This window comes from Drosophila suzukii, chromosome 4 (assembly GCF_043229965.1).
Source record: "Drosophila suzukii chromosome 4, CBGP_Dsuzu_IsoJpt1.0, whole genome shotgun sequence".
NCBI lineage: Eukaryota > Metazoa > Arthropoda > Insecta > Diptera > Drosophilidae > Drosophila > Drosophila suzukii.
Window position 1 is genome coordinate 404,215 of NC_092083.1, and position 23,994 is coordinate 428,208.

At 36.3% G+C, this 23,994-nt stretch overlaps 1 protein-coding gene across 9 annotated transcripts; it reads left to right on the top strand.

The window, feature by feature from the left end:
* The first annotated feature begins 7,196 nt into the window (after positions 1 to 7,196).
* Positions 7,197 to 23,692, top strand: Actbeta (inhibin subunit beta). 9 transcript variants are annotated; one of them, XM_065867321.2, is made up of 6 exons: positions 7,197 to 7,211; positions 11,021 to 12,190; positions 18,898 to 19,851; positions 22,345 to 22,601; positions 22,662 to 23,301; positions 23,366 to 23,692. In XM_065867321.2, the coding sequence occupies exons 2-5, from the start codon at positions 11,047 to 11,049 to the stop codon at positions 23,298 to 23,300; spliced, it is 2,994 nt and encodes a 997-aa protein (XP_065723393.2). In that variant the 5' UTR covers positions 7,197 to 7,211; positions 11,021 to 11,046; the 3' UTR covers position 23,301; positions 23,366 to 23,692. The 9 variants fall into 9 exon arrangements, with proteins under 9 accessions (XP_065723393.2, XP_016944216.2, XP_065723394.2 ...); XM_017088727.4 differs by lacking the exon at positions 7,197 to 7,211 and adding an exon at positions 7,573 to 7,718; XM_065867322.2 differs by lacking the exon at positions 7,197 to 7,211 and adding an exon at positions 7,573 to 7,718 and having other exon boundaries at positions 19,117 to 19,851.
* Positions 23,693 to 23,994: the final 302 nt, after the last annotated feature.

Consider the following 23,994-nt stretch of genomic DNA (forward strand, 5'->3'; position numbering starts at 1 on the left):
TATGCAATTTAAAAATTGGTCAAATACTACAAAAACAACCGAATATTGGATTGATAACTTTCTGCTGGACCCAAGACACATATTTGAAAAATAAATAGCTTTTGTAGAGGTTTTTGGCCCTTATAAACAAAAATGTGGAAATAAATGTTTTGTGTCTGGAATCTACTTTAAATATACTTTTTAAGATATATTTTTGGCAAGTAGAGATTTTTTTTGCTGTAGGGCCCAGTCGATCGCCAAAGCGCGTTTCAAGATCCCGTCTTTACCGGTATTTTCAAACGCCCTTACCAATTTCCAAGCTCGTACACAAATATAAGTATTTAAAAGATATTTTTAAAATATTGTTTTGTAACAATAAGTTAGAGAGCAAAATAAGAGGATGAATCACTAACTGTATAAAATAAGAAGGCAAGGCTGAAAGGTAAAGGTTTGCAAAAAGAATAAAGAACTCCAAATATTGCATACAAAATTATGTATAACATTTGAGTAAATTGTGTTGAACGGAAGCTAAGTCTGTTTACGAGAATAATCAACCCCCTTTTTGCTTATTCGATCGAGTTTGCTTTTAACATTGAGTGACCTGCATTCTACAGGTTGACAACAGCGACCAAGTACATATGTAGAAAATTATAAGTGTATATACACGAATGCTCGTTTGTAGTAAAACCATATGAAGGTCGTCATTATTAGAAGTACAGTCGAACCTTCTATAAAATATACAATGTTTTGAACTTGCTTTGGTAATACCGCAATCTCGAATTTTTCAGATTTGGCAGGCATTGAACAGACTAAGAAAAAGCTATGTTGGTATCTCTGGAAGTCGTTCTAACTCCGGTTGCTGGTATACAGCTATTAAAGCGAAAACGGCGCGTGCCGAGCAATCTTCGACTACCGTTGCAAGCTACACGGAAGGGAGAAGAGAATTCACTCGACCGTCTCAAAATCAAGAGCTTGCTGCTGCTAGTCTAATAAACTAGAAACTTGGAAAACTGGCAAGAAGGCCTTCTTCTTTTATATTGTTTTGTGCAACATAATAAGAATTCAATATACCCTTCACAAGCTTTTTTTAATTTAATTTCAAATTGTATCTGGGCTGTTTTTGTAACCTTGCAGAGGGCTTGTGATTTCAATCAGAATTTGGGATATCAGGCATTACCGACCCTATAAAGTAAAAATATTTTTGATCAGAATCACTAGACGAATAGATCTAGCCATGTACGTTTGTCTGTTCGTCTGTCCGTTTCTACGCAGGTGTCTCAAACAAAATTGTTGTTAACAAGAAAATAACTCTGGAGTATAGCAATTTTCAGGTTTCAGAATTTTGATAAAGGTTTGCATTAAAAATAACTACTGACGTATTTTTCAAATAAGGTTGTTTCTATAAAGAAATAATACGACTTCGAGCTTGCTACACGATTTGTTGCGGCCAACTAGTTGATGAACGATGGGTATCTTGTGGCCAGGGATCTAGTTATTGGCGGTATTTTGGTTTTTAAGTTTTAATGTATGTAAGTATATAAACAAATGGTAATACTCTAGTTTAGGGTCATCGATCCCGAAGTGTGAGGACTGTCTTGCTATATAGACGATGGGTATCTTGTGGCCAGGGATCTAGTTATTGGCGGTATTTTGGTTTTTAAATTTTAATGTATGTAAGTATATAAACAAATGGTAATACTCTAGTTTAGGGTCATCGATCCCGAAGTGTGAGGACTGTCTTGCTATATAGACAACTATTTGTCCCATTTTTTACAATACTCATTATTTTGACAAGAACTGAAAAGCACCTATGTTTTTTTATAGCAAAACACTCAAAATTGTAGAAAAGGCTACAATATTTTTATAGCAAAACACGGAACATAAGAGAACCATGGCAGAACGCGCCTTTATGTCTTCATGTAAGTTCATAAGAATTCGCGGTCCGTCGAGGGTAATTTTTTCGCGAAATTTAGGAGTGAGGACCTTAAGCTAGACTATAACCAAAAAAGTTAGATATTTAGTTATTTAGTTATTTAGACTATGCAATCGAAAAAAGTATATATAAAGTATTTTGATCAGAAAACTGTTTTAAATTAGGTAGTGCACAAATGTATGTACATTTTATGATGTTCATCCCTTACCTTTTTCCTGAACGACGGAAATTCCGTGACACTGACGATGCCCGCGCTTAATAAATGGAACACCTGTTAGACCGTGGTGGTCGTGCTGGAAATAAAAACCTACCCTCCGATCAGGTTCTTTGTTAATTTTTCCGTTCGTCTTTTGTATGTAATGTGGTTAAAATGTGCGTTAATGTAAATACAAAAAGTTCAATGATCTCAAAAGCTATGATTCAAATGTATATTCATAAATTTAAATACGAGATTTAAAAATCTAGGTATATTATCTTTATACTTTTATTAACTAGCTTTCCCTAGACGAGGTTGTCGTTTAGTACACATAAGAAACTGGAAGCAAAAGTTTGTGCGTACATATGCATGTCTGAAAGTATGTATTATTTGAGCACATAGTTATGTGTACATACGTATGTATTTGTAGAACTGCGCTTGATAGCTCTTGATATGAACAATCGGTATTCATATGTTTTTGGTATGAAATTCGGTATTTCAATCGTGGCTCGTGGCTTTTCACGGTCTGCAAGCCAACCGAGACAGCTTTTCCGCCGTTTCTTTTGGTTGTTGTTGACTGCTAACTTTAGGTACTGGAACTGCCATTGTTGTTTCTGTTATGTTATGTACTGCTCATTTATACTACTAACTATATTTACTGGTATACTCTTGCAGAGAGTATTACAATTCTGTTAAGAAAGTTTGGAGATTTCGACGCTTATACGGACAGACAGGAAGATCGAACAGACTAGTCTTCCTGATCCAGAATATGCGCACGTAGTCAAAATACGACTTATTCTTACGACTTTTTCTTAACTTTTAATACCCTTTCAAATAATTTTATAATTTCAGTTATGCAACGCAGTAAAGAAAATATTTCTAAGCCTATAAAGTTTATGTAATTTGGATCAGCATCACTTTGACCGAGTTTCCGTTTCTACGCAAAAGTCTCTATGGATTTTGTTATACACCTATTATTTTAGTTGCACGATATATGGGTATCGCCGATGCTTACTTCCTTTCTTGTTTCTCTCCCAAAACTGGGGAGAGATCTGCAGATATGGACTATCCGTATATAGGGATAGTCAACTACCAATCTTTGGAGAATAAACTTATAACAAAAGAGTTAAGTGGCATGCCGGAAGTGAGTTCGTTTTTTATACCCGTTAGAGTTAAGCGGTGTTTTTTATGTTGTAGGAATTTATTTATAAAAGCTTAAAAGTTGAGAAAGCATGCAGATTCTTGGGATTCCTGCGCAGCGCAAGTTTAGGCACGCCCACTCCGACGCCCGTAAACCAATACACTTGGCCCTCGCTAGAAATCCTCGTGTAAAGCGACATCGCGTTTAGCGAAACATGGACTCAGTACAAAATAGGGGGTTTCGTTCTTAAAATTCAAAATTGGCAGCAAAAGAAATTTTTTATTGTTCAATCTTGGTCTGTTTTTATTAAAGTTTCATACACTTGTTTAAAATTAGTCAAAAGTTATTATGTACATATATGCCTTTAATAAATGCATAACATTCAAACTTTCAAATTAAAAGTTGGTATTAAATTAAAAAAGTTTCTTTAAATAATTAAATAACAGGTTAAGCTTTATAGAAACTTAAAAATGTTAAAAATTAAGGAGATCATATGTTTCTATTCATATCAAATTTGAAATGCATTTGGTGGCATTTATAGTTTAAGTCAGTTTGTTTTAACATGTTTCCTTTTTTGTGGCTCCTTATAAAAAAAAATCAGTTATTTTCGATTGCAATCGTGTAAGAACGAGGTTTTTAGCGCGTAAGACCGAGTTCGTGCTAAAAAAGTCCATGCTAAGCGAGGGCCAACTGTATTCGAATTCTGTATACAAATTGTAGAGGCTCGGTGCTGAGCTGTACAGTGTGCCACTTAATTCATGATGCAGCAGACTATTTATACTTTAGTTAACAATAACTCCTTTATTAAAATATAAACAAAAAAAATAAGGATGCCATGTTGTTTATTTCAACAATATTAATAATATTACAAATTAATATAACAACTTTTTCCCATAGTTTACTTAAAAATTAGGAAAAACTTAAAAACGAAATACATTTTGTTCCAAAAAAGTGATCATACACCTTCTATAAAGTTAACTAACCGCTTAACCGTTTTATATTAAATTTTATATTTCGTGGCGTACCCTTCATTTTAATGACTTCACTAAGTCGTCTTGGGAAGGATGGGACTAATGCTTCCAGATAAGATGGGTCCATTTTGTTCCACTCCTCCTGTAGCGCTGCCTTTAGATCCGTTTTATTGCGAATCTCGCGACCCCTAATGTTTTTTTCAAGTTGATTCCATATGTTCTCTATGGGGTTTAGGTCGGGACTCTGCGGAGATGGTTTAAGAAGGTGCGGAACATTATGCAGCAGCCACAGGAGAGTATTTAAGGCCTTGTGTTTTTGATCATTATCTTGGTAAAAGTAAAAAGATAATCCAATTCCAAGCTTATCTGCGCTTTGCTTTAAGTTCCTTTTAAGGATCTCGATATACATTTTGTGATCCATAATTCCGTCGATGAATTCCATGTTCCCGACGCCTGCAGGCCCCATACAAACCCAAACCATTACTCCTGCTCCACCGTGATTTACGCCTTCAGAGACTTGAATTCGCTAAAACCTACAAAAATCATCCCGTTGAGTTCTGGAGAAATGTTATTTTCACTGACGAGTCTAAATATAGTATATTTGGATCAGATGGCCGTTCTAAGGTTTGGCGGCGACCTGGAGATGCCTATAAGCCAAAATATACGATTAAAACCGTAAAGCACGGTGGAGAAGGAGTAATGGTTTGGGGTTAAAATGTTAAGTTCGTCTTTTGAAATATGTGTTACTGAAAAAAAGTCGTCTAACGATTGGAACATTGGAAAGTTATTTGCTCCATATATTTTAAAACGTGTGTAAAATACATATCGAGGTTCTTAAAATTGCTTTCAATAACAACCAAATCTATAACACATTAATAAATTTATAATAATTTTATGTGAAAAGCACTCATCATATGCCTCAAAACACGATGAAAAATCGGTCTATCAAGTACACAAGCAGCAGGGATTGTTGGCAAACAGAAAACAAATCAATTAGAGAAATGTAAAAGGAGTAGTCTGCTGGTACACAAAGAAATTAAATTTTAAATAAATGGAATGTTTAACGAATGTTTTTATTTATGTAAAATAGTAGTTTAAAGCTTCCTTCTCGTCCCACGGTTGCTTCCCCATCTTTTCCGCGCCACCGCAGTCCAGCTCCGAGTCCCAATAGGCATATTGGACCTTGAGGAAGTGGGAGCCGGAATGGGAACGGGGTGGATATGCTGATGCTGCAGGAAGTCACCCAGCATCCTGGCAGTCGCTGGCTATGGCTTTTTCAACTGTTCCTTAGCGGGCGCCCTATTTTCCTCCTCCCTATAGAAGCCAGCGAGTCCTCCAGCTCCGCTTAAGCTGCCAAGAAGCTAGTGGTGGTGGTGTACAGAGTCTTAAAAAGATACTTCTATTAGTACAACTCAACCAAATTCTTTTCGCCAGATCTTACTTACTTTCGTGCCCGGCAGGATGTCCATCTAGAGAGCGAAGTCCCACTCAACATGTTTCTTCCCACTGAGATTTTCTAGTAGATCTCCTATAGCACTTCAACTATTCTGCGGATTTGCCCCTGTTGTGGTATTGCTTCCTGTCGGTGAAATCCCACAATAAAAGGCAACAGCTTGGATTAGGCGTTCTATTTCATCGGTACTAACCTCCGGCAGTCGATTTTGGGGTTGTCCTTCCATTTTTATACCCTTGCAGAGGGTATTATGATTTCAGTCAGAAGTTTGCAACGCAGTGATGGAGACCTTTCCAACCCCATAAAGTATATATTTTCTTGATCAGCATCACTAGACGATCCGATCTAACCATGTCCGTCTGTCCGTCCGTTTCTACGCAAGCTAGTCTCCTAGTTTTAAAGCTATCGGGCTGAAACTTTCCCAAAAGTCTTATTTCTTTTGCAGGTAGTATATAAGTCGGAAACAGCCGGTTTGGACAACTATATCTATAGCTCCCATTGGAATAATAAAAAAAAATTTATAGAAATATATCTTTGGTGTTTTTAACATATAACGTCCTAAGCTTGGAAATAACATTTTTTAATTAGTTCTGAATTTCGAATTTAATTCCATCAAAATCGGACGACTATATCATATAGCTGCCATAGGAACGATCGGAAAATTGGTGGGAAAATAATATGAAACAAATTATAGCTTCGGTGTTTTTTGACATATTATCTTATACTATTGGAAATATCATTTTTTGTAATTTTAAATTTAATAATTAGAATTGCAAGGGTATACAAACTTCGGCTTGTCGAAGTTAACTTTCTTTCTTGTTAATTTTTAGTTTCCACATTGCCTTTGCACGAACACCGTCAAAGATTAAATTTCTTATTCTGTGGGCAGCAGCTAACGGCGTTCATCGAAATTCACTCGCTAAATCAGGTATTTTTTCTGGTATTTCCTTAGCTCATCTGAGCGAAAAGCGTTAGCCACGTTTATGCCTCTCGCTCACTCCTATGGTTAGCTCGCGGTTTTCGTCAATGTAAGTCGAATAGCTGATGATGGTGGAGTCCAGCGATTCCCCAATGGAGAGCTCGTCGAAGATCGTATTATTGGGGGTCATTAGTACAACCGAGGACGCGTCCGGCAGTATGACCATGTTGGGAGAGAAGTCCCACTCGGCAAGCTTCTACCAAGTGGCCTTCTCAATGAGATTACTGAGCACTTCCATTCTTCTGCGGATTTATTTTTTTGTGGTATTGCTTCCTGTGGGTCAAGTCCCACAATACTGGACAACAGCTTGGATAAGCCGTCCTTTTTTACCTCGTGCATGCACTTTTGCTTTTTCCCTTGTAGTTTTAATTTTTTGTTTCCACACCGAACGCACCGAAATTTTAAATATCTTACTCTGCGCGTCGGATAATGACGTTCATTGGAATTCACTCACAAAATCATTTATTTTTTCAGTTATTTCCTTAGCTCATCTGAGTACCGTGTTAGCTGCCTATTTGCCTCTCGCACCTCCTATGGTTATTTCCAAATTTTCGTCGATGTGAGTACAAGGCTTTAAGGGTGAGAAACTGAGCACAAAAAGGCGAAAGAAGCCGGTTGCCATTTTTAACTACTTTTAGCCCAAATCTCGCCGTGTTTATAGAAAGTATTTCTTTACTAGTCTTTTTACGGTTTTTTTCAAAACTACTAGATTGATATAAAAACAATAAAATAATATAAGCAAAATCCCAATGAATATATATATTTTCGCGCCTCGCTTTGAACTTATTTCAATGTCGTGACCATTCCTATCGATGTTGTCAAAAGCATCGATATTTCCACGTCGTACCTAAATTTAGACTTTTTAGAAAGGGGGCAACGCTACTAAAAAAGCTTTCAAAAGCTTCAAGTGGTATGGCATGCCTCATAAAGTATGCAATGTCATTCAGACCGTCGTCCGTCAGTTCTTTCCTTGCTAAATCAAAATCAAAATACATTTTTAAAAATGTGAACAACCTCAAGTTTTAATATACAGTGTTTATTAATAGTCGTCTCGAAGAATTTAACAGTAATTAAATATAGATATTTAAAGATATTTAAAAAATACAAAGATGATACATTTTGTAAAACATACTATACACATTATCAAAGTAGGCATGTAACTATGTAGTTCATACGTATTAGTTTTGCAGTACAACACATGATATTTGATATCTCCCCTTTCCGTTGCCGTACTTGTATGTGACCAGTCTGGCGTCGTCTCGTCTCGACTGCGGCTGACTGAGTGTCGCCTTGCGTTCTTTAGTTGGGGCAGACATGTCTGCATAAGTGTGGGTGTTTTCGGGATCCTTAGAGTGTGGTCTGTCAGCCTAAGTACTCCCTCTGCCATATGACGCTTGGTAGCGATGTACGCCATAAAATTGAAAGCAAATAATTGTAATTTAATCTTTTAGCTGTCTTGTTCTTAATGAGCTTTAAGTTACATAAAGCTATCCCACACAATCGTTTTTGTAAAAAAAATATTTTCAGCGCATCATAGACATAAAATGATGTTGTATATTACTAAACGCTTAACAGTTAGGAAATGGTGCTAAGAAAATCTTAGAATAATATAGAAACTCAACCTGTTTTTAAACTACGTTCCGTAGTGTCTAAAGAGTGTGTAAAAATACATTACAAGTCGGATGAAACATTTCTGAATTAAAATGTATTCTTGGTCAACATCAAAGAGTAGCGTCAAACCGTAACTTTCCCAAAAATAGTCTTTCTATTGCAGGCAGTATATCATATAGAAAACACCAGAGATTTTGGGAATAGTTTTTTTTAACTTTAAATAAGAAAAAGGATGCCTTGTCTTACATGCTTTGTCAATGAAAGACAACCAAAAAACAATTGTCGGGTTCCCTGAAATCTACATATTTTTGTTGTTTTCAAATGTAAAAGTCGTACGTTTAATTATACGTTTAACAAGATTTGCATAGCAAACAATAATGTCCAAGATATCGTTGCCCTTTAATAACCGTTACTCAGGAAAAAGTATGTAACAGGTGCATCGACCCCATAGAGCATATACACTCAGCGTCATATCTCTGCGTACAGTGCAACTAATTTTAATTTTTTTTCGCTTTGAATGTAAAAATCTTGGGAAAGAAGTGATATAAAAAAAGGATAACTTTTATGTGGATAGTCCCAGCTATTACCTTCAAATTGTATAGTTTAAAACAATTATATCCTCTTTGGTACTCTTATAATTCGTGTTTCCCCAAAACCTTTTAAAATAACATGAGTTTAAAATTTTGCGTACAGCTTGGTATAGTATATATATATATATTTGGATGTAGGTTTTGCTTTTAAGTTTTGCATTTTTAAGATAATTGCGTGTCCTATTTAAATTTGGCCTCCATGATTAAAAATGCATTGACAAATCTTTTGATAATTGCCTACCTTGATAGTGCAAATTAAATCAGACCATTAAATTGGCAATAAATGCAACTATCTCCAGCTGTATGCAAACTTTTGAACATATGCTATTTTAGAAGGTTTTGGGGAAACACAAATTATAAGAGTAACAAAGAGGATAAAATTGTCTTGAAATAGAGAATATGAACGCAATTGCTGGGACTTGGAAAAAACATTTTTTAATTAGTTCGGAATTTCGAATTTAATTTTATCAAAATCGGACGACTCTATCATATAGCTGCTATAGGAACGATCGAAAAATTGGTGGGAAAATAATATGAAACAAATTATAGCTTCGATGTAATATGACATATTACCTTATACTATTGGATATTTATTTTTTGGTTTTTTTAAATTTAATAATATACAAACTTCGGTTTTCCGAAGATAACTTCCTTTCTTGTTTGACATATTATCTTCTACTCTTGGGGATATCATTCTTATAATTTCGAATAAAATTTAAAAAAAAACCGGACGACTTTATTAAGTAGCTGCCATAGGAACGATCGGATAATTAGTGTTAAAATAATACAAAGGCGGTCCGCTATATTTGGTTTTCGGTAAACATATAAGGCAGTAAATTGAAATGGAACAGTGTCTTAATATTTCTGTAATTAATTTTTATACCCGTTACTCGTAGAGTAAAAGGGTATACTAGATTCGTCGGAAAGTATGTAACAGGCAGAAGGAAGCGTTTCCGACCCCACAAAGTATATATATTCTTGATCAGGATCACTAGCCGAGTCGATCTAGCCATGTCCGTCTGTCCGTCTGTCCGGATGAACGCTGAGATCTCGGAAACTATGGGAGCTAGGCTATTGAGATTTGGCGTGCAGATTCCTGAGCTTCTTACGCAGCGCAAGTTTGTTTCAGCAATGTGCCACGCCCACTCTAACGCCCACAAACCGCCCAAAACTATGGCTCCTACAGTTTTGATGCTAGAATAAAATTTTTAACTGAAATGTATTGTTCTCATCAATACCTATCGATTGACCCAAAAAAAATTTTGCCACGCCCACTTTAACGCCCACAAACCGCGAAAGCCTGTGACGCCCACAATTTTCATGCTAGATAAAAAATTGATCGATTGATCCAAAAAAAAATTTGCCACGCCCACTCTAACGCCCATAACGCTTAAATCTGTATACCGCCGGTAGGTGGCGCATTTTAATCTCGCTTTGCTGCTTGCATATCTCCATTTAGCTGAGTAACGGGTATCTGATAGTCGAGGTACTCGACTATAGCGTTCTTCCTTGTTGTTTTTCTAAAAATCGGAAAGCTCTTTACATACAATGCTCCCACGGGAACGACCTGCAAGGATAAATAAACTTCGGCTTGCCGAAGTAAGCTTCTTTTCTTGTCGAAGATATTTTCCGAATGTTAATGCTATTTTGTAAAATTTTTTTAATTTCCATTGACGTCCCTAAAGGTTAGCATTAGCAAATAAGTTTAATTGGATAGCTGAGTAACGGGAATGTGATAGTCCAGGCACTCGACTATTGTGTTTTATTTTATGGTAATATTAAAACCATAATATTACATGGATACAAGAAAGGAAGCTAGCTTCGGCAAGTTTTAGCTTACATACCTTTGCAGTTAAAGGAACAGAGTCAGTATTTTGCATGGTATAAATATTGGATATTTTCCATGAAAACGGTATTTGCGCCAGCCTTGACTATTTTTTCGTAATAAGGACCCTTGAAAAAACTTGGGTTTGAAAAGTTTAATCGAAATCAAAGGTAAACGGAAGTTCACCCAAAAAATATAAAACTGTTTTTTTTCAAATAATTTATAAGAATTTGATAAATAAAAGTCAATCTATTAAGGAACACATGTCTTAAGTAAAACTTAATCATAATGATTGCGAAATTCAACTTTGAAACCACTAAATTTATGTTTATTTTTTTACAGGAATAAAATGAATATACACAGCCCCAATGAACAAGATTTGCAATGGATCGGAAGTTGGATACCAAGACTATAAAACTGCCATTACTCTTACATCTATTCTGAGGGCCACTGCCAGTAATACCCGTTGCCAAATATCAAAGATGAGGTTTGCTTTCGACCCCCATCAATCGCAGTCGGAGACGTCTTTTAAAAGCAACAGATGCTTTTTCAATTGCCAATGCCTCTGCTGTCGCCAGGGTTGCTGCGTTGTCGTCGTTAAGTGTTGCTGCTGCTTTAGCTTTAACTGCTGCATAAGCAATGGCTCCGGAAAATCATTTCTCCAACCGGCTGTATCGCGCAAGAAAGTTCCTGACCCCGAAATTTCAGGCGTGTCGAAGCTAGTGGGCGCCATTTTAGTGCTTGCGCGCTGGGCAACCACTCTCCTAACAAGCTGCATTCTCCTGGATATCTTCTCGGTACTTGGCCAGCCTGGTGTCTCAGATGTAAACAGGACCAGCAGTAGAGCAGTTCACGTCTCGATTCCTACGACGCCAAACGAAACTCCCAGCAGCAATTCGGACTTAAAGCTGAAGCTACTTTATGGTTACACTTCGTACGAGATAAACAACGATCAGCAGGTGAAGTCCAACAATCTGTGTAGAATGCTTTGCAGCAGTCGCAATCGCAAACGGCAACGAAGAAGACGTCGTCGACGCAGGCGCAGGCGACGCAGGAACAGAAATGCGGTTAGAGATAAGCGGCAACAAGTTCAACGCAGTCCACCAAAACACCTTCGGACTAATCAACGGATGCAAACTAATGAGAGCGTCTTTCAACAAGGCCTTAGCGACGCTACATGCCAAGCTTCAGAGACAAATTATAGAGTAGATTATGACACAGTGCCAGAAGTAAAGCTGCTGGGTCGGTCAGAAAGAAGCGTTTTAGTGTCACCTCTGAAGGAAATAATATCACCTTGGTCACTAACACAAAGTTCAATTCGGAACTGCTCAAAGATTAAACGAAATAAAGCCAATCTTATTTGGCTTCTTATTGGACTCGTTTGGTTTGAAGTCAAACTAATAAACTGCAATGGGATCAGCAGCGGGAACTACTTTGCTTCTAATCTAGAGACTCATAAGGGATGCACATTGTGCCATGAGGAAGGCAAACTCAACATTTACAACGATAAAGGTAAACATTTTTCTTAAAACGCAGGTTTGAATTGATACAATTGACCTAAAACAAGAAGGGAAGCCAACTTCTAACTAAAGTTTGTACACCCTTTCTGGTTCTTTTTATGGGATCAATGTATGTAAAGAGTTTTCAGATTTTTAGAAATAATAAGATAATATTCCATTTCAATTTACTAGAGAATATGTTTAGCGGAAACGAATTATGTATTATTATGACGTTATTTGTTTGATCCTTCCCAAATTGAATTCATAATAATTCTTACAGTGGCGGGCTAAGGTCTACATGCGAACCCCTTTTTTGTGATTTTACCAAACTTCTATAGCTTTTACAGGAAACTAAATTATGCAGTTTTATTTAAAATGTTATTATTATACAACAACCTTAATTTCATTTTTATTTAACTTAAACCGTTTAAGTTATAAACTAAAAACTTAAAAACGGGCCTGACATACCATAAGCCTAGCACTCAGATCAGCTAAAAGTTTCACTAGTCGAAATATCGTGTTCTTTGTAGTGTGACCGAAGACTCAAAGTTCACCCGCAATGCGTGTAGCATGGTCATACTGTCAAGCAGCTGGGTTTGTTTTATTGGCAAATGAAAAATTGATGGATTTTAAAAATACCAATCTGGTGATGCACACAGAAATGCAAATAAATGGAATGTTCAAAAGATCTTTTTACTTATTAGTAGTTAAAGCCTTCCTTTTCTTGTCATGGAATACTTCGCCATTTTCTCCGAGCCATTTGCAGTCCAGCTTCGATTAGAAATATTCCAACATGGGCCTCGAGGGAGAGCAAGGCGGATTGACAACGGGGTTGTCCCGATGATGCACAGCATCCTGGCAATGGCTGGCAATGGCTCATCCACTGTCCTAGCGGGCTTACTTTTTTCCTCCACGCTGTAGAAGCCAGCGGCTTCTCTATCTCCGCTTTAGCGGAGATTAGGGTCATTCGTCACCTTTTTTAATTGTCACATTATTTAATTTTATTTCCACACCACTTTTGGACTAACACCACCTAAGATTAATTTTTTTATTCTTTTCGAAATTCACTCGTTAGCATAATTTGTTCAAAGATGCTTTCAAATGATGTTCTAATATGGTCTTATATTGAAAACGATCCATAATACCCTCGACGAAGAACAAATTTCCTACTTACTTTCCTACCTAAAGTTTAATTCGAAATATTAAAAGAAGAATGATAATCCCAAGAGTAGAAGTTTACATGTCAAACAAGGAAGAACGCTATAGTCGAGTACCTCGACTATCAGATACCCGTTACTCAAAGGGAAATGGAGATATGCAAGCAGCAAAGCGAAATTAAAATGCGCCACCGACCGGCGGTAGACAGATTTAAGCGTTATGGGCGTTAGAGTGGGCGTGGCAAATTTATTTTTGGATCAATCGATAGGTATTGACGACACCAATACATTTCAGTTAAAATTTTTTATCTAGCATCCAAATTGTGGGCGTCACAGGTTTTCGCGGTTTGTGGGCGTTTAAGTGGGCGTGGCAAACTTTTTTTTAGGTCAATCGATAGGCATTGATGAGAACAATACATTTCAGTTAAAATTTTCTATCTAGCATCAAAACTGTACGAGTTTCAGTTTTGGGCGGTTTGTGGGCGTTAGAGTGGGCGTGGCAGTCTACTGAAACAAACTTGCGCTGCGTAAGAAGCTCAGGAATCTGTACGCCAAATCTCAATAGCCTAGCTCCCATAGTCTCCGAGATCTCAGCGTTCATCCGGACAGACAGACGGACAGACGGACAGACGGACAGACGGTCAGACGGACAGACGGACATGGATAGATCGACTCGGCTAGTGATCCTGATCAAGAATATATATACTTTATGGGGTCGGAAACGCTTCCTTCTGCCTGTTACATACTTTCCAACGAATCTAGTATACCCTTTTACTCTACGAGTAACGGGTATAAAAACACCAGAGCTATCATTTTTTGACGTTTTCGACCCCATAAAGTAATATATACTTGGTCACCATCACTAGACGAGTCAATCTAGCCATGACCGTCTGTCCGATTCTACATAAACAGTCTCTCAGTTTTTAAGCTACCGGGATCAAACCTTCCCAAAAGTCGTATTTCCATTTACATATAGTATTTAAGTCGGACTTTATAGATTAGCTCACATAGGTATAATCAAAAAACTATTTTTGAAAAAATGTAAATAAAATTTTAACTTTGGTGTTTTTTGTCATATTAACTTCTACTCTTGGGAATATCACTTTTAGTTGTTTAAGAATTTCGAATAAAATTTAAAACAAATCGGGCGACTCTATCATATAGCTATCATAGGAACGATCGGACAACTAATGTCAAAATAATACATAGACCGTTATATTTTGTTTTCAGTAAACATACTTAGTAGTAAATTCAAATTAAACATTATCTTAAAATTTTTGAAATCAGTTTTTAGTTTTCTAAAAATCGGAAACTTCGACGTGCCGAAGCTAGCTTCTTAAAAATAATTTTTTGGTCATTCCTATGGGAGCTATAGGATATAGTTGTCCGATCCGTCTCGTTCCGACTTACATACTACTTTTGGGAAGATTGCATCCCGATAGCAAGGGAGAGACTAATTTGTGTAAACATATATATACTTTATGGAAACGTCTCCTTCACTGCGTTACAAACGTTTAACTGAAATCATTATACCCTCTGCTAGGGTATAAAAATTTAAAGTTCTGCGGTACGCCATTGTTTTTAGTCCACAGAAACTATTTTAAAACAAGGAAGAACGCTATAGTCGAGTACCTCGACTACCAGATACCCGTTACTCAGCTAAAGGGAACAAAGGGAAATGGAGATATGAAAGCAACAAAGCGATATTAAAATGCGTTACCTACCGGCGGTAGACCGATATAAGCGTTATGGTCGTTAGAGTGGGCGTGGCAAACTTTTTTTTTATCAATCGATAGGCATTTCAGGTAAAATTTTTATTCTGGCATGAAAACTTTAGGAGCCACAGTATTGGGCGGCCTGTGGGCGTTAGAGTGGGCGCGGCACTCTGCTGAAACAAACTTGCGCTGCGTAAGAAGCTCAGGAATCTGCACGCCAAGTCTCAATAGCCTAGCTCTTATAGTTCCCGACATCTTAGCGATCATCCGGACGGACAGACGGACATGGCTAGATCGACTCGGCTAGTGATCCTGATCAAGAATATATGTATATACTTTATGGGGTCGGAAATCTAGTATACCCTTTTACTCTACGAGTAACGGGTATAACAAGGAAGAACGCTATAGTCGAGTACCTCGACTGTTAGATACCCGTTAAATGGGCGGTAGACAGATTTATGCGTTATGGGCGTTAGAGTGGGCTTGCCATTTTCTTTTGATTCCAATCGATAGGTATTGACGAGACTAATACATTTCAGTTTACTTTTTTTTTCTAGCATGAAAATTGTGGGCGCCAAAGGGTCAGGCGGTTTGTGGGCGTTAGAGTGGGCATGGCAAACTTTTTTTGGATCAATCGATAGGTATTGACGAGACTAATAAATTTCAGAGTAAAATCTAGCATGAAAATTGTGGGCTCCACAGGTTTTGGCGGTATGTGGGTGTTAGAGTGGGCGTGGCATATTCGCGTAACAAACTTGCGCTGCATACAAGGCTACGGAATCTAAGTCTGAACAACACATTTCAGTTAAAATTTTTATTCTAGCATGAAAACTGTAGGAGCCACGGTATGGGGGGTTTGTGGGCGTACTGAAGCATTTCATAAACAGCAATAGTTAAAATAACTCATTTGTATTCCCTCTGAATATTTGGCTAAGTTTTTTTGCGAACGAAAAAAATTTGATTTTAATTCAAACTTTACTTTTCTCAAAAAAAATATTTACCGTTTAAGAACACACCTTAACATTTTCTTAAAAAGGCAAAACTAATTTTATTTGACAAACAAATTTATTTGGCTGCAAATTAAAAGTGCATTCTAAATTTTTTTATTAACTAAATAAAAATGTCTCCTGTACTATTACTAGTATCGTTTTAATAACGATTTACATTTTTTAAGTCGGAAGACAATCAGGCAGAATCTGCTTCAGCCGAGTGTCACTGGAAAACTATTTAAACTAGTGAGTAGGGATTAGGCCGACTCTAGAAATGCTTGCAGCGCAGGTGCATTTCAGCAGGGAGCCATGCCCACTCTAACGCTCACAAGCCACTCAAACTGTGGCACTCGCAGTTTTGAGGCTAGAATAAAACTTTTAACTGAAATGTTTTGGTTTCGTCAAGCCTATCCATTGTCCTAAATATTGCCACGCCTACAAGCGCTAGAATGCCCACAAATCTCAAAAGACCAGTTAAAGAGAAAAATCGAATCGACCATGTAACTGATTGTTACTTTCGCTTAATCGGGGTTTGGGGTGTTTAACGAGTGTTTGCACAAAAAAGTCGCTTTGCTGCTTGCATATCTCTATTTCCCTTGCGGGACAGCGTTTCGGGAATGTGATAGTCGAGGTATTCGACTTCAGCGTTCTTCCTTGTTTTAAAACTGTAATTTATTTTTTTCCTAAGCCAAATTGGCTTCCAACTGAAGCTACGCCATCTATGACACTCGCTAATCTACTTAATTAATTGTTATGTTTTCTGCCATGTCGCTTTGCCTTCCAAGAAGCTTTTTGTACTACTGCACCTTTGGTTAAAGGCTACGCTGCTGATCGGTTTCTTTAAGCTTTCCCCGTGCTTCTTGTCTTCTATCAATCTGATATTGGTCACTCATATTTATCTTTTGATTTACACGAAGTTCTTAAAAACACGCTGTGTGTGTGTTCACACGAGGAGTTTATATGCTACTAACGGAAAGGATAATACCCAGGATCGCAGTCCAAAAAGGAAAACCTCTAACGTGCTTGTTTTAAAATCAAGTGAGAACGGAGGAAGCTACTTATAATGGATGTATGGCAAGACAAGTTGCTGCCAACCTCCCTTATAAAAGAACGCACTCAAAATCGTTATTTTAAAGCAGTGGTCGGCACACACATACCATCACAAGTTTGCCTTGCATTAGTGTGAGTGTAACAAACACGAAGTTTGCGCGCGGCGTGCTGAAGCGAGACGTTTCTCTGCTTTGCACTGAGATCCTCTGCCGCAGCAACAAAAAAGCGAGCCGAAGTTGAGAAAAAAATGACCCGAAGACCCATGCCGAAGTCACACGAACATGTACGTTATACGTGAGCGAGCAGAGGATGGGCAGAACACTTCCCTATGCTCACTAGATAGGCCGCTGCCGACCACTGTTTTAAAGTTAAAAAAGGATGGAAACTTAAATATACTTTTTTTTGGCAATTATAGTACCCAACTGTTACTACATCCTGCCGAACCAAGTCCGATACTGAAAATTAAAGACTAGTGTAATTCGATGGACCGTGACTTCTTAGGAATTACCGTGAATAAATTGTTTGCGGACTGCAATGATTATCTTGTAAATAAGTATTGAAATTAAAGTTGACGGGTTTACCATAAATATAAAATTGGCTTTTTTATTAAAAAACATTTTCTTTTTTCCAATATTAGAAATTCTAAAATTGAAGAAATCTTCCACACATAAACTTTAAAATTGTTCTCCAATGTGTGGTTTATAATTCCCAACTGGGTCTAGCATCTCGGTCACCAAGACTCGCAAGCCAAAATCTGAAAAGTGAAGACTTAAAACATATGGATATTATCTGAAGTCTTCAACATACACTAGCTGAAAGTCACTTTTCAATTTTAAGATATATATTAAGATATATTAAACAATTCACTAACTACATTTTATGAATTGGATAACTATGAAAATACTTATTTAACTACAATTCTTGGGTTGGATCCATTCTACCCTTTTTTATAGTTATGCACAGACCTTTTTTAATAGTAACCCTTACGTTTACGTATTACGTAAGAGTAACTATTTGATAGGTAAAATTGAAAATTCTATGATTTACGACTTTTAAAAGTCTTCTAAGTCTTCCCATTACTTTTATTCAATGACTTGGAAATAAAAGCCTAAAAATAACCAATACGTCAAAAGTTGAGGGATCTCAAATTACATAGCAAATTACTTACAAGTTCTGAGAGTGATTTTAAAATCGACTGTCTAGCTTTTGAAATAATCCCAGAAATGTTTAGTAAGAACAAGTATGTAAAAGTAAAGTGTTTAGATCTTAAATTCTTGTACTGTTTTTTTTATTTATTTTGTACTTATTTAATCTCATACACTTTCCATACTTACACAAAGAAATAAATTTAAATAACTTATTTTGATGATATAAGATGAATTTTCTTAACGCTGGGCTAGCTAGCCTTCTAAAAAGAAAGGGGCAAATTCGGGCACATAAATTTCGTAAAAGAGGTTGTGAAAATAATTACATTTGTCGCATGTCGTTTCGTGGGCTCGATCACCGATCTGCGCGGTGTAATAATTCAAATACCATAAAAATTATTATCAAAGAGATTTTTAAAAAAGGAGACTTTTACAAAAATTTGACATTTAATTTTAATGGCCATTTCATTGGTGCCAAAATGTACATAAAGTAAGTTCAAAGTAAGAGTATGTTTAACTTTTGTTTCGTGGAAAACCTTATGCCGAATAGTGTATATAAATTTCTTTATACTAAATTACAAATACGAATACACCCCATAGAAAACCAAAAAAAAATATTATAATTTAACTTACATAACACTTTACAATTATCACATTTACACAGATAATCCACACACAGACTACAACATCTACAACAATTACCATACCAACAATTACTTCAACAAAAAAACTAGTCAACCGCATAACAACATTGCACCGAGCGACCAAGTTCGCTTGGAGTCGATAAAACGGCAAATTTTGACGAAACTTGGTCTTAGCCACAAACCCAATGTATCTCATCCCCTACCTAAGCAATTTATTTGGGAAACATTATATCGTGCAGATGGTGAACGGATCAACAATGCATTCGAGAGCAGTGGTAATGATTTTAACCAACAGAACTCCAGACCACGGACGTTAACCCTACCCGAAATACATAGGTTCAGTGGCCGGGGCGGAAGGACCTTTCCTAGTATTCAACATCAATTTCGATCACCGTTCGATTTCAACTTCAACACAAGTAAAGGGAATGTATATGAACAAGTATTGAGAAATCGGTCTGCAGGCCGAAAAAGACAACATATACAAAAAGTCGATGGGAAAAACCTATTTTTGAAGAGAAGGACAGAAAAACGTCAATTAAAAATAAATTCTCGTATTGCGTCTAAATCTACAACACAACATGAAGGCCACCATGGCAGTGTTACTCAGATGTTGAAAAGTGGAGACTCCAATAATGTTAATGGCTTCAGCGACAGACAGATAAATGCGAATGCGTACAGAAAATCTACATATCTAATAGATATAAATCGTAGTAGTGATAGTAGCGCCAATAGTGGCATAAATGGTGAGATCAGGCGCAATGCTTATGAATATTTTAACGATTACAGTGTTCAGGCTGATGAGAAAAGCCAGTACCATGAAAGTAGCTCAAGCATTGAATATCACCCAATGGTCCAAAACATTGATGAAGAAAAATCGAAGCGGCATTACGAATCAGTTGTTCATGACCAGGAAAATATTGATCGTGAAGACTTCTTTGGAAATACTCAGGAAATAATTACATTTGCAGAAGAAGGTAAGTCGATTTCTGTGGGAAAGGCTCTACGGAAAAAAGATCAAAATCAATTTCAAACCCCTTTTCTGGAAACTACGCTTTTTTCTACTGACAGCCAAGATATCTCAAAACCGACCTGACGACTTTCATATTAACAGAATATGCTTAGCGAATTTGCGGTTATCGTATAAATTAAAAAATCTATAATATGCCCCATGTTTTTTTTATTCTACGAAACAAAAAGAAAACTTTTTAATTTTAAAGTACAAAATCACGTTAAACTACCATTTTAAAATATTTTTAATTTCCTTAGGGTCATACGAAAACTACAGAACGACATAGCCTTATAGTATTAGCAAAAGATAAAGTAAAATGTTTTAAATGTAAGCTGTTTTGAAGTGCCCGTTTTTCTGTTAAAAATTTTAAATTAAATAAAATCCCAGGACATTTCTATTAGTGTGGACCTAGCGGACGGTAGCGGTACTACTGACCTTGTAAAGCCTTCTTAAATTAGTTAGTAACAACTTTTAAAATAACAATTTGGGTATTTTTTAGTATTATAATAAAAATGAAAAAAAACATTATTTCTGCGCGATAAAAATTGAAACATTGATAAAAAAAATAAAACTCCGAAATAATAATTATTTTTGTTTTAATTTTTATTTTGATAAAAAAAAATAAAACTCCGAAATAATAATTATTTTTGTTTTAATTTTTATTTTGATAAAAAAAAATAAAACTCCGAAATAATAATTATTTTTGTTTCAATTTTTATTTTGAAAAAAAAAAATAAAACTCCGAAATAATAATTATATTTGTTTCAATTTTTATTTTGATAAAAAAAAAAATCTCCGAAATAATAATTATTTTTGTTTCAATTTTTATCGCTCAGGGATAATGTTTTTTTTTCAATTTTTATTATAAAACTAAAAAATACTAAATACTACTATACTATACTAATAGTAAACTATGAAACCACAGCTTCCCCTGTTCCGATTTTTGGAAATATTTTTTTGTAGACCTATAAAAAACGCAACTAATGGTTATATCGGCTTTCTGCTTCCTTGCAGAAGACTTTATTGTTTTAGTCTGTAAATCAAATGCTTATAACCTAACCATAAAAGTATATATGATATGTTTTTAGATGGTCTTCTAATACGAAAGAGGCAAAAGCGGGCATATAAATTTTGTTAGAAAGGTTGTAAAAATAATCATATTTGCAGCATGTCTCTCTCCTAATGTAATAATTAAAATTCCGAAATTAATTTTAAGTTAAGGAGAGCTTTTACAATCTTTAAGAACGTTTGTTCTGGTTTTAAAAAATATATTCCTATTTCAAGAACACAATTTAAGAACAAAACATTCTAAAATTAAGAATTTCGTTCTCAAATTCAGTCAGGGCTTAAAGAAATGTTTCTGAACCCTGTACAAAGTTATCCTAAAAAATCGTTTTTAGATTTTCCTTGTCAAAATAAAAGAAACTTGACAAATCTGGGTAATTCCTTCCGTTTTCGTTTTTGTTAATTTTTGCTTATTCCCGTTGCAGCTCGATACGAAAGCGCTCTATTCGAAAATTGCATCATCCGATCCGGACAACAGTCGTACTACCTGCACTAAAAATATGATTTTTTGGAAAAGTTTCAGCTAATAGCTTTAAGGCAGCGGACGGCAACTCCCCACTAAGACGGGCATGGGGCATAGCTCTGCTTTTTCTTCGTCGCTACACAAACAGTATACAAAAGTAGTCTTCACTGACCCGTGAAAATTGTTCACACAAATATAAGACAAAATGTTATTGTATTCCGAGCTGACCGTTGCCCTGCAGTAAGCGCTTTTTAAGCACTAAAAAAGCGCTTTTCTGCCGTTGCCTTCGGCTCTGCCTTCCTTGCGATCGTGGCTAAATGGTGGAACTGCAAGGAGGGTTTAGGCATCAGTTATCATTAAGTGACAAATTTATCCACTTTTAATCCACTTCTCTTCGACTTGTCGTCGAACTTTCCCTAACTTAATTTTTTAAAAATGAAAATGAATTATTTACTTTAGTTTTGACACGATAGACGAATGAGAGCGTCGGCTCGGGCGAAGTTGAAGTCGACACATTGAAGTCACGAGAATGTCATTGGCCTAATTTGTGACATAAGGAACTGCAGGGGAGCGACTAGTTTGCTTAGAAACGCATAAATGTTATATAATATCTCTACGTTACTGCGTTGCAAACTACTAATTGAGATTGTAATATTTGATTACCTTAATGACGACATTCCCTAGAGTGGCTCGTGATGGAAAATGTACGGTTTCGAAAAAATTATGACTTGTAAAATTACTACAAAAGTCGTCGAGATTTTGTCGACCTGGTAATTTCACAAACTTTACGTGCAAAATCATGTGTGTGCCAATTCACTTTTATTCAACTTTATGCGAACTTAGCCTAACTATTATTTGTAAACCGACCTTAAGGCTTACATTTTTCCATCTATTAATAATCTTTAATTGACATAACACTTTTATTTTAAGGAACCCAATATCGACAATATCGAATACTTGAATTTTCGCCCCAAAATCGCCGTGTTCCAAACCAAAAACTCTCCATTCGCAGCGCCCAGATTCATATACGGATAGACAAGCCACACAGTTTCTGGATCGAAAGAGCAAAACATTTGCAGGAAAAACATTTGCTAAATACTAAACGAAAATGGCGGGCAAATAAACCTCACCACAGAATAAAAATCTGGGTTTTTCAATTATCAACAGCGATAAATATTACAGAGAAGGTAATATTAAAACGATGATATTCTGTGATTTTACAATTTCCTTACGAATTTTATTATTAGGGAATAGACAAAGCTATTCTGTTCCGGGCTTCTTTTGAAGTCGACACCAAGCATTTGGGATGGCAAAAATTCGATTTAACCGAAACGATCCGAGAGTGGTATGGGCTTGGCAGTAACGAAAAACTGCGTCTGTTAATTGATTGCACTGGCTGCAGTGGTCGATACTCATTACACCTTTTTCAAACATCGAAGCTAAGAGACAACTCATCAGCATCAGACAATTTGAGCCCATATCCCAATCGACCATTTCTCGTACTTCATACAGAATCAGCGAGGACAAGACGAGTTAGGAGACGAGCCGTGGATTGTGGCGGTGCCTTAAGTGGCCAATGCTGCAAGGAGTCCTTTTATGTATCCTTCAAGGCACTTGGTTGGGATGATTGGATTATTGCACCCAGGGGATATTTTGCGAACTATTGCAGGGGCGATTGCACGGGGTCGTTCAGGACACCAGATACGTTCCAAACATTCCATGCCCATTTTATAGAAGAGTATCGGAAAATGGGCCTCTTAAATGGAATGAGACCCTGTTGCGCTCCAATAAAATTCTCTAGTATGTCATTGATATACTATGGTGATGATGGAATCATTAAGAGAGACTTGCCAAAAATGGTTGTTGATGAGTGCGGTTGCCCTTAGCGTAAGTAATATTAATTTTCATATCATACTTCTATTAATATTTTTAAAATTGATTTTCTTCACAGCTATCTCGATATATGCCTTGACATTTTCCATTTTCCGTCCGGTAGACATAGTCATAAATGTCCTCGGTTATCTTCAATGTCAAAAAGAGAGTTTTTAATATAAGTAATTACATTTTATTGACTCGAGATGAAAATGATGTGTTATTGACATAGATTAGCCTCAATTGTATTTTATTTTACATGATGACAATATTTATATATTTACCCTAAATTGTGAAAGTGCCTAAATTAAATCTAAAACTATAAGAATCGTGCAACTACAACTAAAATATCTTTGAATATGGTAAAAACCCGCTTTTAATAAATTTACAATTCCTCAATGATATATTCACCAAATATTTCTACTATGTACTAATAAACATTTGTTTTTTCAGCTTACAACCGTCCTTTCTTTATGCCAAAAATTGGTAATTTTTATACCCTTGCAGAGTGTGTAATGATTTTAGTCAGAAGTTTGCAACGCAGCGAAGGAGACGTTTCCGACCGCATAAAGTATGTATGTTTTAGATCAGCATCACTAGCCGAGTCAATCTAGCCACGTCCGTGTGAATGCTGTGATTTCGGAAACTAAAAGCTAGAGGGTTGGGATTAGATTCCTTATTTTCGTAAGCAGCGCAAGTTTGTTACGC